Source organism: Gymnoscopelus braueri (genome assembly GCF_963280865.1).
Source record: "Gymnoscopelus braueri genome assembly, chromosome: 3".
Classification (NCBI taxonomy): domain Eukaryota; kingdom Metazoa; phylum Chordata; class Actinopteri; order Myctophiformes; family Myctophidae; genus Gymnoscopelus; species Gymnoscopelus braueri.
This window is the reverse complement of record NC_137612.1, coordinates 362,501-377,500: the sequence shown is the minus strand read 5'-3', so window position 1 is coordinate 377,500 and position 15,000 is coordinate 362,501. Positions and strand designations below refer to the sequence as shown.

The window sequence follows — 15,000 nt, the reverse complement described above, 5'->3', positions numbered from 1 at the left end:
ATATGAACCCTTAGCATCCCTATATTCTGAGATATGAACCCTAGCATCCCTATATTCTGAGATATGAACCCTAGCATCCCTATATTCTGAGATATGAACCCTAGCATCCCTATATTCTGAGATATGAACCCTAGCATCCCTATATTCTGAGATATGAACCCTAGGTCCTTATATTCTGAGATATGAACCCTAGCATCCCTATATTCTGAGATATGAACCCTAGCATCCCTATATTCTGAGATATGAACCCTAGCATCCCTATATTCTGAGATATGAACCCTTAGCATCCCTATATTCTGAGATATGAACCCTAGCATCCCTATATTCTGAGATATGAACCCTAGCATCCCTATATTCTGAGATATGAACCCTAGCATCCCTATATTCTGAGATATGAACCCTAGCATCCCTATATTCTGTTGAGATATGAACCCTAGCATCCCTATATTCTGAGATATGAACCCTAGCATCCCTATATTCTGAGATATGAACCCTAGCATCCCTATATTCTGAGATATGAACCCTAGGTCCTTATATTCTGAGATATGAACCCTAGCGTCCCTATATTCTGAGATATGAACCCTAGCATCCCTATATTCTGAGATATGAACCCTTAGCATCCCTATATTCTGAGATATGAACCCTAGCATCCCTATATTCTGAGATATGAACCCTAGCATCCCTATATTCTGAGATATGAACCCTAGCATCCCTATATTCTGTTGAGATATGAACCCTAGCATCCCTATATTCTGTTGAGATATGAACCCTAGCATCCCTATATTCTGAGATATGAACCCTAGCATCCCTATATTCTGAGATATGAACCCTAGCATCCCTATATTCTGAGATATGAACCCTAGCATCCCTATATTCTGAGATATGAACCCTAGCATCCCTATATTCTGTTGAGATATGAACCCTAGCATCCCTATATTCTGAGATATGAACCCTAGCATCCCTATATTCTGAGATATGAACCCTAGCATCCCTATATTCTGAGATATGAACCCTAGGTCCTTATATTCTGAGATATGAACCCTAGCGTCCCTATATTCTGAGATATGAACCCTAGCGTCCCTATATTCTGAGATATGAACCCTAGCATCCCTATATTCTGTTGAGATATGAACCCTAGCATCCCTATATTCTGAGATATGAACCCTAGCATCCCTATATTCTGAGATATGAACTCTAGCATCCCTATATTCTGAGATATGAACCCTAGCATCCCTATATTCTGAGATATGAACCCTAGGTCCTTATATTCTGAGATATGAACCCTAGCGTCCCTATATTCTGAGATATGAACCCTAGCATCCCTATATTCTGAGATATGAACCCTAGGTCCTTATATTCTGAGATATGAACCCTAGCGTCCCTATATTCTGAGATATGAACCCTAGCATCCCTATATTCTGAGATATGAACCCTAGGTCCTTATATTCTGAGATATGAACCCTAGCATCCCTATATTCTGAGATATGAACCCTAGCATCCCTATATTCTGAGATATGAACCCTAGCATCCCTATATTCTGAGATATGAACCCTAGCATCCCTATATTCTGTTGAGATATGAACCCTAGCATCCCTATATTCTGAGATATGAACCCTAGCATCCCTATATTCTGAGATATGAACCCTAGCATCCCTATATTCTGAGATATGAACCCTAGGTCCTTATATTCTGAGATATGAACCCTAGCGTCCCTATATTCTGAGATATGAACCCTAGCGTCCCTATATTCTGAGATATGAACCCTAGCATCCCTATATTCTGTTGAGATATGAACCCTAGCATCCCTATATTCTGAGATATGAACCCTAGCATCCCTATATTCTGAGATATGAACTCTAGCATCCCTATATTCTGAGATATGAACCCTAGCATCCCTATATTCTGAGATATGAACCCTAGGTCCTTATATTCTGAGATATGAACCCTAGCGTCCCTATATTCTGAGATATGAACCCTAGCATCCCTATATTCTGAGATATGAACCCTAGGTCCTTATATTCTGAGATATGAACCCTAGCGTCCCTATATTCTGAGATATGAACCCTAGCATCCCTATATTCTGAGATATGAACCCTAGGTCCTTATATTCTGAGATATGAACCCTAGCGTCCCTATATTCTGAGATATGAACCCTAGCGTCCCTATATTCTGGGGGCCAACATTCGGCCAAAAATTGCAGATCTACAAGATCACGACACTTCGCAAAGCAACGTGCGGTGAGCTTGTATTTGCTATTGCTGGGCAAAGACATCTACCTATATAAAGGAGAAAGCTACTTCCGCCGCTGACGCCACACCCACTCCATGCATTTGGACCTCTCGCCTCTGACGCCATACCCACAGCATTGATTTAGACTAAACACAACAACTACATATGACATCTCACCACAACACCAGCCACAACGTGCACGCTGAATTTACGGGTGGCGTAGGGCACTTCTCATTGCTCACTACACATTTGCCTCCACGGAACATAATTAATTCTACTCACCACATTACGACCACAACGGGGAAACACTTTCGCACCGTTTACCGTGCGCACCACCGAACGCCGACGGCCACAGCTGAAGCAACACGACGCGGCGGCCATTGAAATCTCTGCATCGCCACAACAACAACAACAGAAGCGCGTCCTTCGCTTCAACCCCCGCTCTTGCTTACCTTTTTGTTCGACCCACGCCGTTGCTTTCACTTTAGTCTATCACACCACACTCACGGTAATATGTCCGTCATTCACATGCCATGTACATCCAAAAGACAACCAACACCACGCAGCCGAGTTTCTAATCTCCCCACAACACCACACGACTCAGCATCTGGGTTGCCACGTTGCCAAAAGACAAGCAGATGTCAGTGTTGCCATATGTGCGCCAGAAACAAGCAACCACCTTCATGAAAAAAAAAAAAAACAGCCGAAGGGGTCCGCCATGTTTCATGGGGGTCCGCGGGGGTCCCAACACTCCGCGGGGGTCCCTCATCTATTTAAAAAAAATATATATATATTTTTTTTTTAAACTTTTCTTTTGGAATTTTTTATCCCACGATTTTGGTACCCCAAAATAAGCGCGCCCTCACTAGAGCCCCGTGCGCGGCTAGCGGGCCCCTCTAGTTTGTTATAAAGGGAAACCCTATGAATCCCTATGAACCTTATGGGACATTACTGGCTGTCATGTAGTATTGTCTGAAGCTTTTAGTACCTTACTGGCTGCCAAGTAGTACTGTCTGAAGCTTTTAGTACCCGTACTGGCTGCCAAGTAGTACTACCTGAAGCTTGTAGGACCCTTACTGGCTGTCAAGTAGTACTGCCTGAAGCTTTTAGTACCCTTACTGGCTGTCAAGTAGTACTGCCTGAAGCTCTTAGTGCCCTTACTGGCTGTCAAGTAGTACTACCTGAAACGTTTAGTACCCTTACTGGCTGTCAAGTAGTACTGCCTGAAGCTTTTAGTACCCTTACTGGCTGTCAAGTAGTACTGCCTGAAGCTCTTAGTGCCCTTACTGGCTGTCAAGTAGTACTGCCTGAAGCTTTTAGTACCCTTACTGGCTGTCAAGTAGTACTGCCTGAAGCTTTTAGTACCCTTACTGGCTGTCAAGTAGTACTGCCTGAAGCTCTTAGTGCCCTTACTGGCTGTCAAGTAGTACTGCCTGAAGCTTTTAGTACCCTTACTGGCTGTCAAGTAGTACTGCCTGAAGCTTTTAGTACCCTTACTGGCTGTCAAGTAGTTCTGTCTGAACTCTGAAGCTTTTAGTAACCTTACTGGCTGTCAAGTAGTACTGTCTGAAGCTTTAGGGACCCTTACTGGCTGTCAAGTAGTTCTGTCTGAAGCTTTTAGGACCCTTACTGTCTACCCTTACTGGCTGTCAAGTAGTACTGTCTGAACCTGTTAGTAGCCTTACTGGCTGTCAAGTAGTTCTGTCTGAAGCTTTTAGTACCCTTACTTGCTGTCAAGTAGTTCTGTCTGAACCTTTTAGTACCCTTACTGGCTGTCAAATAGTTCTGTCTGAAGCTTTTAGTAACCTTACTGGCTGTCAAGTAGTACTGTCTGAAGCTTTAGGGACCCTTACTGGCTGTCAAGTAGTTCTGTGTGAAGCTTTTAGGACCCTTACCGCTGTCATGTAGTACTGTCTGAAGCTTTTAGGACCCTTACTGTCTACCCTTACTGGCTGTCAAATAGTTCTGTCTGAAGCTTTTAGTACCCTTACTGTCTGTCAAGTAGTACTACCTGAAACGTTTAGTACCCTTACTGGCTGTCAAGTAGTACTGCCTGAAGCTTTTAGTACCCTTACTGGCTGTCAAGTAGTACTGCCTGAAGCTTTTAGTACCCTTACTGGCTGTCAAGTAGTTCTGTCTGAACTCTGAAGCTTTTAGTAACCTTACTGGCTGTCAAGTAGTTCTGTCTGAACTCTGAAGCTTTTAGTAACCTTACTGGCTGTCAAGTAGTACTGTCTGAAGCTTTAGGGACACTTACTGGCTGTCAAGTAGTTCTGTGTGAAGCTTTTAGGACCCTTACCGCTGTCACGTAGTACTGTCTGAAGCTTTTAGGACCCTTACTGTCTACCCTTACTGGCTGTCAAGTAGTACTGTCTGAACCTGTTAGTAGCCTTACTGGCTGTCAAGTAGTTCTGTCTGAAGCTTTTAGTACCCTTACTTGCTGTCAAGTAGTTCTGTCTGAACCTTTTAGTACCCTTACTGGCTGTCAAATAGTTCTGTCTGAAGCTTTTAGTACCATTACTGGCTGTCAAGTAGTTCTGTCTGAAGCTTTTAGTACCCTTACTGGCTGTCAAGTAGTTTCGTCTGAAGCTTTTAGTACCCTTACTGGCTGTCAAGTAGTTCTGTCAACACATTGACTGCCAAAGACGTAGATCTATGTCATTTCAAATCCAACCGTTGACCGCCATTGACGTATTGAACATTCCACAAGAGGGCGCTCTTACGCAATTTAGAAATGATCCCTCGACTCTAATAGAAGGAATGGACGGATGACGTCATTCCTATTTTAGGATTTGTAGAAAAATACATCTAGCTCAGATTTAATTTCCCCCCAAAAATATCTTTAAAAAAAAAAGCTAAAAATCTCAGTTGATTATTACAGGGTCCTCGTTTGATTTGTTTTCATGTATCTCTCTCTCTCTCTCTCTCTCTCTCTCTCTCTCTCTCTCTCTCTCTCTCTCTCTCTCTCTCTCTCTCTCTCTCTCTCTCTCTCTAGGTGGGGTCGATGGAAGGACATCATGAATCTGGGTCGTTTTAAGTGGCATCTGACAGAACGAGACATGGAGGTGGTTTGCAGGTGATCACATATTTTACTCTCTATTTGACCTATTTGACCTAGCCTGGTAACCCCCCCCCCCCCCACCCCCCCGGATATCTCATTTGTATTTGATTTCAGGAGTTGGTCTGTTTGGCAGTGGGCTGGGCGGGGGCTGGGCTAGAGCTGGGCGGGAGCAGGGCGGGAGCTGGGCGGGAGACTGTCAATCCCTTCAGCCGCAGAGCAACGTAGGAGCAAGGGGACATTTGTAAGGGCCGTGCCCGACAATAGGTTGCCTTAGACGGATACATGAGGAGTGCCGCTCGCCCCAGGACCAGACATGCCGGTTCTCTGTATATTTTTAAATAGGCTCTGTCACGAATAATTGACCACATATATGAAGTAAAAAAACCTAAATGTTATCCGAAAAATATCTTAAAAGTAAATTCCGTGCCAAAAAAAAGAAGTTTGAGAGCGTTTTGAAGTTTAAAAATACAGTAATGGCCGCCATTCGTTTTCGCTCGGCTTCACTCGGCTTCTACCTGATTGGCCAGCGTGCGCTGTCAATCACAGAACGGGATGAAGTCACATCCGTCCATTCCTTCTATCAGAGTCGAGGGATCATTCCTACGTTGAGTTAGAGCGCCCTCTTGTGGAACTTTCAAAAGAAAAACGTTTTTGAACTGACGGAGATCTCCGTCAATGGCAGGGAATGTGTTAATGTATGTTACATTGTGTTAACTCTGTGTTTCCAGGGCTCTGCTTGTGTATTAATGGATGTTACATTGTGTTAACTCTGTGTTTCCAGGGCTCTGCTTGTGTATTAATGGATGTTACATTGTGTTAACTCTGTGTTTCCAGGGCTCTGCTTGTGTATTAATGGATGTTACATTGTGTTAACTCTGTGTTTCCAGGGCTCTGCTTGTGTATTAATGGATGTTACATTGTGTTAACTCTGTGTTTCCAGGGCTCTGCTTGTGTATTAATGGATGTTACATTGTGTTAACTCTGTGTTTCCAGGGCTCTGCTTGTGTATTAGTGGATGTTACATTGCGTTAACTCTGTGTTTCCAGGGCTCTGCTTGTGTATTGATGGATGTTACATTGTGTTAACTCTGTGTTTCCAGGGCTCTGCTTGTGTATTGATGGATGTTACATTGTGTTAACTCTGTGTTTCCAGGGCTCTGCTTGTGTATTGATGGATGTTACATTGTGTTAACTCTGTGTTTCCAGGGCTCTGCTTGTGTATTAATGGATGTTACATTGTGTTAACTCTGTGTTTCCAGGGCTCTGTTGGTCTACTGCCTCAGACACTACAAAGGAGACGACAAAATCAAGAGTTTCATCTGGGACCTGATCACCCCCAGCAAGGAGGGCCAAGACCAGGCCCTGCTCAACCACTCTGGTTAGCATTCTGCCATTCATTTACATTACAACGTTAGCACTGCAGCTAACAACCACTCTGGTTAGCATTCTGCCATTCATTTACATTACAGCATTAGCACTGCAGCTAACAACCACTCTGGTTAGCATTCTGCCATTCATTTACATTACAGCATTAGCACTGCAGCTAACAACCACTCTGGTTAGCATTCTGCCATTCATTTACATTACAGCATTAGCCTGTCCACTGAAAGTCTACACATCGAATAGTCACTTGAAGAGTGACTATTCAGGTGACGCAAATTATTTGATTCGAGCCGTCTGTGTTTTTTTGTCAATTCTTTTCAATGCGTCAGCTAGTGTAGGCGGTGCTCTGTGTGTCAGCTAGTGTAGGTGGTGCTCTGTGTGTCAGCTAGTGTAGGTGGTGCTCTGTGTGTCAGCTAGTGTAGGTGGTGCTCTGTGTGTCAGCTAGTGTAGGCGGTGCTCTGTGTGTCAGCTAGTGTAGGTGGTGCTCTGTGTGTCAGCTAGTGTAGGCAGTGTGGTGCTCTGTGTGTCAGCTAGTGTAGGTGCTCTGTGTGTCAGCTAGTGTAGGTGGTGCTCTGTGTGTCAGCTAGTGTAGGTGGTGCTCTGTGTGTCAGCTAGTGTAGGCAGTGTGGTGCTCTGTGTGTCAGCTAGTGTAGGCGGTGCTCTGTGTGTCAGCTAGTGTAGGCAGTGTGGTGCTCTGTGTGTCAGCTAGTGTAGGCAGTGTGGTGCTCTGTGTGTCAGCTAGTGTAGGCAGTGTGGTGCTCTGTGTGTCAGCTAGTGTAGGCAGTGTGGTGCTCTGTGTGTCAGCTAGTGTAGGCAGTGTGGTGCTCTGTGTGTCAGCTAGTGTAGGCGGTGCTCTGTGTGTCAGCTAGTGTAGGTGGTGCTCTGTGTGTCAGTTAGTGTAGGTGGTGCTCTGTGTGTCAGCTAGTGTAAGCGGTGCTCTGTGTGTCAGCTAGTGTAGGCGGTGCTCTGTGTGTCAGCTAGTGTAGGCGGTGCTCTGTGTGTCAGCTAGTGTAGGAGGTGCTCTGTGTGTCAGCTAGTGTAGGTGGTGCTCTGTGTGTCAGCTAGTGTAGGTGGTGCTCTGTGTGTCAGCTAGTGTAGGTGGTGCTCTGTGTGTCAGCTAGTGTAGGTGGTGCTCTGTGTGTCAGCTAGTGTAGGTGGTGCTCTGTGTGTCAGCTAGCGTAGGTGGTGCTCTGTGTGTCAGCTAGTGTAGGTGGTGCTCTGTGTGTCAGCTAGTGTAGGTGGTGCTCTGTGTGTCAGCTAGTTTGGTGGTGCTCTGTGTGTCAGCTAGTTTGGTGGTGCTCTGTGTGTCAGCTAGTGTAGGTGGTGCTCTGTGTGTCAGCTAGTGTAGGTGGTGCTCTGTGTGTCAGCTAGTGTAGGTGGTGCTCTGTGTGTCAGCTAGTGTAGGTGGTGCTCTGTGTGTCAGCTAGTGTAGGTGGTGCTCTGTGTGTCAGCTAGTGTAGGTGGTGCTCTGTGTGTCAGCTAGTTTGGTGGTGCTCTGTGTGTCAGCTAGTGTAGGTGGTGCTCTGTGTGTCAGCTAGTGTAGGTGGTGCTCTGTGTGTCAGCTAGTTTGGTGGTGCTCTGTGTGTCAGCTAGTGTAGGTGGTGCTCTGTGTGTCAGCTAGCGTAGGTGGTGCTCTGTGTGTCAGCTAGTGTAGGTGGTGCTCTGTGTGTCAGCTAGTTTGGTGGTGCTCTGTGTGTCAGCTAGTGTAGGTGGTGCTCTGTGTGTCAGCTAGCGTAGGTGGTGCTCTGTGTGTCAGCTAGCATAGGTGGTGCTCTGTGTGTCAGCTAGTGTAGGTGGTGCTCTGTGTGTCAGCTAGCGTAGGTGGTGCTCTGTGTGTCAGCTAGTGTAGGCGGTGTGGTGCTCTGTGTGTCAGCTAGTGTAGGCGGTGCTCTGTGTGTCAGCTAGTGTAGGTGGTGCTCTGTGTGTCAGCTAGTGTAGGCGGTGTGGTGCTTTGTGTGTCAGCTAGTGTAGGTGGTGCTCTGTGTGTCAGCTAGCGTAGGTGGTGCTCTGTGTGTCAGCTAGTGTAGGCGGTGCTCTGTGTGTCAGCTAGCGTAGGTGGTGCTCTGTGTGTCAGCTAGTGTAGGCGGTGTGGTGCTCTGTGTGTCAGCTAGTGTAGGAGGTGCTCTGTTTGTCAGCTAGTGTAGGCGGTGCTCTGTGTGTCAGCTAGTGTAGGCGGTGCTCTGTGTGTCAGCTAGTGTAGGAGGTGCTCTGTGTGTCAGCTAGTGTAGGCGGTGCTCTGTGTGTCAGCTAGTGTAGGTGGTGCTCTGTGTGTCAGCTAGCGTAGGTGGTGCTCTGTGTGTCAGCTAGTGTAGGTGGTGCTCTGTGTGTCAGCTAGTGTAGGTGGTGCTCTGTGTGTCAGCTAGTGTATGCGGTGCTCTGTGTGTCAGCTAGTGTAGGCGGTGTGGTGCTCTGTGTGTCAGCTAGTGTAGGAGGTGCTTTGTGTGTCAGCTAGTGTAGGCGGTGCTCTGTGTGTCAGCTAGTGTATGCGGTGCTCTGTGTGTCAGCTAGTGTAGGCGGTGTGGTGCTCTGTGTGTCAGCTAGTGTAGGAGGTGCTCTGTGTGTCAGCTAGTGTATGCGGTGCTCTGTGTGTCAGCTAGTGTAGGCGGTGTGGTGCTCTGTGTGTCAGCTAGTGTAGGCGGTGTGGTGCTCTGTGTGTCAGCTAGTGTAGGAGGTGCTTTGTGTGTCAGCTAGTGTAGGCGGTGCTCTGTGTGTCAGCTAGTGTAGGTGGTGCTCTGTGTGTCAGCTAGTGTAGGCGGTGCTCTGTGTGTCAGCTAGTGTAGGCGGTGTGGTGCTCTGTGTGTCAGCTAGTGTAGGCGGTGCTCTGTGTGTCAGCTAGTGTAGGAGGTGCTTTGTGTGTCAGCTAGTGTAGGTGGTGCTCTGTGTGTCAGCTAGTGTAGGTGGTGCTCTGTGTGTCAGCTAGTGTAGGCGGTGCTCTGTGTGTCAGCTAGTGTAGGCGGTGTGGTGCTCTGTGTGTCAGCTAGTGTAGGCGGTGTGGTGCTCTGTGTGTCAGCTAGTGTAGGCGGTGCTCTTTGTGTCAGCTAGTGTAGGCGGTGCTCTGTGTGTCAGCTAGTGTAGGCGGTGCTCTGTGTGTCAGCTAGTGTAGGCGGTGTGGTGCTCTGTGTGTCATATACTCCTAATTTAGTCCATCTACTTCCTCTAAGTAGACTTACAAATAAAACCAGTTGACTAATCACGGGAGGCTCTTATTTTGAAATTCGCCGTTTTGAGAGGAAATACTACTGCTGTTGCTGCTAAGCTACTATGACGCTGTTCAGATGTAAATAAGAAATCACGTGGATTACACGCAAGATTTCAATAAATTTCATAATTATGATTTGAAAACCATGCTCCTGTGACTGAAGCAATGTTTTCCTCTCCTCCTTTCTCTCCTTTTTCTCCTTTCTCTCCTTTCTCTCCTTCTCTCCTCTCCTCCTCTCCTCTCCTCCCAGGTCTCTCAGCTCCGGTTCCTCGGGGTAGAAAGGGGAAGAAGTTGAAGAACCAGCTGAACGTTCCAGAAGTGAAGACCGCTGATTGGTTGGTTCACTGCAACCCTGAGGTGGTTCTACAGGACGACAGCTACAAGAAGCACCTGAAACAACACTGCAACAAGTCAGTGTATAAAGGGTTAATAAAGTCAGTTTATAAAGAGTTAATACAACACTGCAACAAGTCAGTTTATAAAGAGTTAATAAAGTCAGTTTATAAAGAGTTAATACAACACTGTAACAAGTCAGTTTATAAAGAGTTAATAAAGTCAGTTTATAAAGAGTTAATACAACACTGTAACAAGTCAGTTTATAAAGAGTTAATAAAGTCAGTTTATAAAGAGTTAATACAACACTGTAACAAGTCAGTTTATAAAGAGTTAATAAAGTCAGTTTATAAAGAGTTAATACAACACTGTAACAAGTCAGTTTATAAAGAGTTAATAAAGTCAGTTTATAAAGAGTTAATACAACACTGCAACAAGTCAGTTTATAAAGAGTTAATAAAGTCAGTTTATAAAGAGTTAATACAACACTGTAACAAGTCAGTTTATAAAGAGTTAATAAAGTCAGTTTATAAAGAGTTAATACAACACTGTAACAAGTCAGTTTATAAAGAGTTAATAAAGTCAGTTTATAAAGGCTTAATACAACACTGTAACAAGTCAGGCTATAAAGGGTTAATACTGCAACAAGTGAGTTTATAAAAGGTTAACTCATTGAGTGCCATTGACGTGTTTCACATGTTTTACCGCAATGGGGCAACGTGCCAATGACGTGTTTGACGTGTTTTTGAAAAATTTTCAGAACCCAATATATCATTATCTGAAGATTTGCAGCTCCATCCACTCCTTGTTTCTCTCTCTCTCTTTCTCTCTCGCTCTCTCTCTCTCTCTCTCTCTCTCTCTCCAGGGTGTTGTTGAGAGTGAGGATGCTGTATTATCTGAAGGTGGAGGTGTTGGGAGAAGCTGCCAACCAGTCTGTAGAAGGACTTCCATACAGGTATTATATATATACATATATATATATATATATATATATATGTATATACCATACAGTCTATAGAAGGAGGTCCTTACAGTCTATACTATATACAGTAGGTGGACAGTGACTTTGTCCAGTTTCACTTTCAAAACCTTTGCATCATGCATGTCACACAAACAGAATGCGATGCGTTTTGTTGATATAACAAGTTTGTTCATATAGAGTCCTATCCACACATCCACCATTTAACTTCCACAAGGGTGGGGTTATTGTCTCCGCCAGGCCGAAAGGCATGGCGAGAGAGTATGTTTTCGCCCCTGTCCGTCCGTCCATCCGTCCGTCCGTCCGTCCGTCCGTCCGTCCGTCCGTCCGTCCGTCCTGTCTGTGTGTGAACAGCTAATCTCTGGCACCGTTGGCCCGGTTGCTCCGAAACTGTGCACACACACTCCCTGGATGCCAATTCAGAACCTCTGCCTGTGTTTTTTCACATGGGCCTGTTATAGCGCCACCAGGAGGCCGATTTGTGCAAAACCCTTTTTTTTTACATTACTCCTACAGATTTTATCCAAAAGTCATGCAAATCGGTACACAGTATCTCTATAGTCATGTGATCAACACGGATCTGTCCGATTTCCCATATTCCATCCTCATTGCCTATGGTTGGCTTCCAAAGTTTGCAGGATTGGTCTGTTTTGAACAAAAGGCCTCAAACTATGCACGCAGCTTGCGATTTCCGTGAATTTTCACACGCACATTCCCACTGGGCCGAGGAAGAAATGCCACCCTTTTCACATTGGCCTGTTATAGCGCCACCAGCAGGTCTAATTTAGCAAAACACATTTTTGGAACAAAATGCCTCAAATCATGAATGCAGTGTCTGATTGCCGTGAAAGACCTAAGAATAAATGGCACCCTTTTCACATTGGCCTATTATAGTGCCACCAGGAGGCCACAATAACGTACCTGACCTGGCGGAGACCTGTGCTCCGAGGAGCACTTTTTCTAGTCGATGCTACTATGATTATTGATGCTACGTAGCTGCTATGGTTATTGATGCTACTATGATTATTGATGCTACATAGCTGCTATGGTTATTGATGCTAGGTAGCAGCTAGGGTTATTGATGCTACGTAACTGCTAGGATTATTGATGCTACGTAGCTGCTATTATTATTGATGCTACGTAGCTGCTATGGTTATCGATGCTACGTAGCTGCTATGATTATTGATGCTACATAGCTGCTAGGGTTATTGATGCTACTATGATTATTGATGCTACATAGTTGCTATGGTTATTGATGCTACGTAGCTACTATGATTATTGATGCTACATAACTGCTATGATTATTGATAATACGTAGCTGCTATGATTATTGATGCTACGTAGCTGCTATGGTTATTGATGCTACGTAGCTACTATGATTATTGATGCTACGTAGCTGATATGATTATTGATGCTACGTAGCTGCTATGGTTATTGATGCTACGTAGCTACTATGGTTATTGATGCTACGTAGCTGCTAGGGTTATAGCAGCCACGTAGCATCAATAACCCTAGCAGTGATTGTGTGTTTGTGTGTTTCAGTAAAGTGGAGGTGTCTCTGCCAGACATCGACTACATCGAGATCCCAGCTTCATGGTGGGATGCAGACGCAGACAAGTGTCTCCTGATTGGAGTTCATAAACACGGTGAGGGGGGGGGGGTTTAACCTCTTGAACTCTAAGCGTTCTTATTCTGGGGTGAACATTCCCATGTCTCTCTCTGATCTGCGAGCTCACAACGTTTCGCAAAGACACACGTTGTGAGCTCGCAGATCTGCTGTTTTCACTGAATGTTCAGCGAGGTTTAATGTTGTAGGGTTAGTGTTATAGGGTTCAATGTTGTAGGGTTAGTGTTGTAGGGTTAGTGTTATAGGGTTCAATGTTGTAGGGTTAGGGTTAGTGTTGTAGGGTTAGTGTTATAGGGTTCAATGTTGTAGGGTTAGTGTTGTAGGGTTAGTGTTATAGGGTTCAATGTTGTAGGGTTAGGGTTAGTGTTGTAGGGTTAGGGTTAGTGTTATAGGGTTCAATGTTGTAGGGTTAGTGTTGTAGGGTTTGTGTTATAGGGTTAGGGTCAGTGTTGTAGGGTTAGTGTTGTAGGGTTAGTGTTATAGGGTTAGGGTTAATGTTGTAGGGTTAGTGTTGTAGGGTTAGGGTTAGTGTTGTAGGGTCAGTGTTGTAGGGTTAGTGTTGTAGGGTTAGTGTTGTAGGGTTAGTGTTGTAGGGTTAGTGTTGTAGGGTTAGTGTTGTAGGGTTCAATGTTGTAGGGTTAGGGTTAGTGTTGTAGGGTCAGTGTTGTAGGGTTCAATGTTGTAGGGTTAGGGTTAATGTTGTAGGGTTCAATGTTGTAGGGTTAGGGTTAGTGTTGTAGGGTCAGTGTTGTAGGGTTCAATGTTGTAGGGTTAGGGTTAGTGTTGTAGGGTTAGTGTTGTAGGGTTCATTGTTGTAGGGTTAGGGTTAGTGTTGTAGGGTTAGTGTTGTAGGGTCAGTGTTGTAGGGTTCATTGTTTTAGGGTTAGTGTTGTAGGGTTAATGTTTTAGGGTTCAATGTTGTAGGGTTAGGGTTAGTGTTGTAGGGTTCATTGTTGTAGGGTTAGGGTTAATGTTGTAGGGTCAGTGTTGTAGGGTTCAATGTTGTAGGGTTAGTGTTGTAGGGTTCATTGTTGTAGGGTTAGGGTTAATGTTGTAGGGTTCAATGTTTTAGGGTTCAATGTTTTAGGGTTAGTGTTGTAGGGTTCATTGTTGTAGGGTTAGGGTTAATGTTGTAGGGTTAGTGTTATAGGGTTCAATGTTGTAGGGTTAGTGTTGTAGGGTTAGTGTTATAGGGTTCAATGTTGTAGGGTTAGGGTTAGTGTTGTAGGGTTAGTGTTATAGGGTTCAATGTTGTAGGGTTAGTGTTGTAGGGTTAGTGTTATAGGGTTCAATGTTGTAGGGTTAGGGTTAGTGTTGTAGGGTTAGGGTTAGTGTTATAGGGTTCAATGTTGTAGGGTTAGTGTTGTAGGGTTTGTGTTATAGGGTTAGGGTCAGTGTTGTAGGGTTAGTGTTGTAGGGTTAGTGTTATAGGGTTAGGGTTAATGTTGTAGTGTTAGTGTTGTAGGGTTAGGGTTAGTGTTGTAGGGTCAGTGTTGTAGGGTTAGTGTTGTAGGGTTAGTGTTGTAGGGTTAGTGTTGTAGGGTTAGTGTTGTAGGGTTAGTGTTGTAGGGTTCAATGTTGTAGGGTTAGGGTTAGTGTTGTAGGGTCAGTGTTGTAGGGTTCAATGTTGTAGGGTTAGGGTTAATGTTGTAGGGTTCAATGTTGTAGGGTTAGGGTTAGTGTTGTAGGGTCAGTGTTGTAGGGTTCAATGTTGTAGGGTTAGGGTTAGTGTTGTAGGGTTAGTGTTGTAGGGTTCATTGTTGTAGGGTTAGGGTTAGTGTTGTAGGGTTAGTGTTGTAGGGTCAGTGTTGTAGGGTTCATTGTTTTAGGGTTAGTGTTGTAGGGTTAATGTTTTAGGGTTCAATGTTGTAGGGTTAGGGTTAGTGTTGTAGGGTTCATTGTTGTAGGGTTAGGGTTAATGTTGTAGGGTCAGTGTTGTAGGGTTCAATGTTGTAGGGTTAGTGTTGTAGGGTTCATTGTTGTAGGGTTAGGGTTAATGTTGTAGGGTTCAATGTTTTAGGGTTCAATGTTTTAGGGTTAGTGTTGTAGGGTTCATTGTTGTAGGGTTAGGGTTAATGTTGTAGGGTTAGTGTTGTAGGGTTCAATTTTTAGTGTTAGGGTTAATGTTGTAGGGTTAGTGTTGTACGATTCAATGTTGTAGGGTTAGGGTTAATGTTGTAGTGTTCAATG

General features: G+C 44.7%; 1 protein-coding gene across 1 annotated transcript in view; it reads left to right on the top strand.

Moving 5' to 3' along the window:
• Positions 1–15,000, top strand: part of chd6 (chromodomain helicase DNA binding protein 6) — a 129,009-nt gene that overhangs the window by 65,228 nt on the left and 48,781 nt on the right. The window contains 5 exon segments of the mRNA XM_080425021.1: positions 5,225–5,305; positions 6,549–6,667; positions 10,122–10,281; positions 11,070–11,159; positions 12,726–12,829. Coding sequence (XP_080281147.1) covers positions 5,225–5,305; positions 6,549–6,667; positions 10,122–10,281; positions 11,070–11,159; positions 12,726–12,829 — 554 coding nt within the window.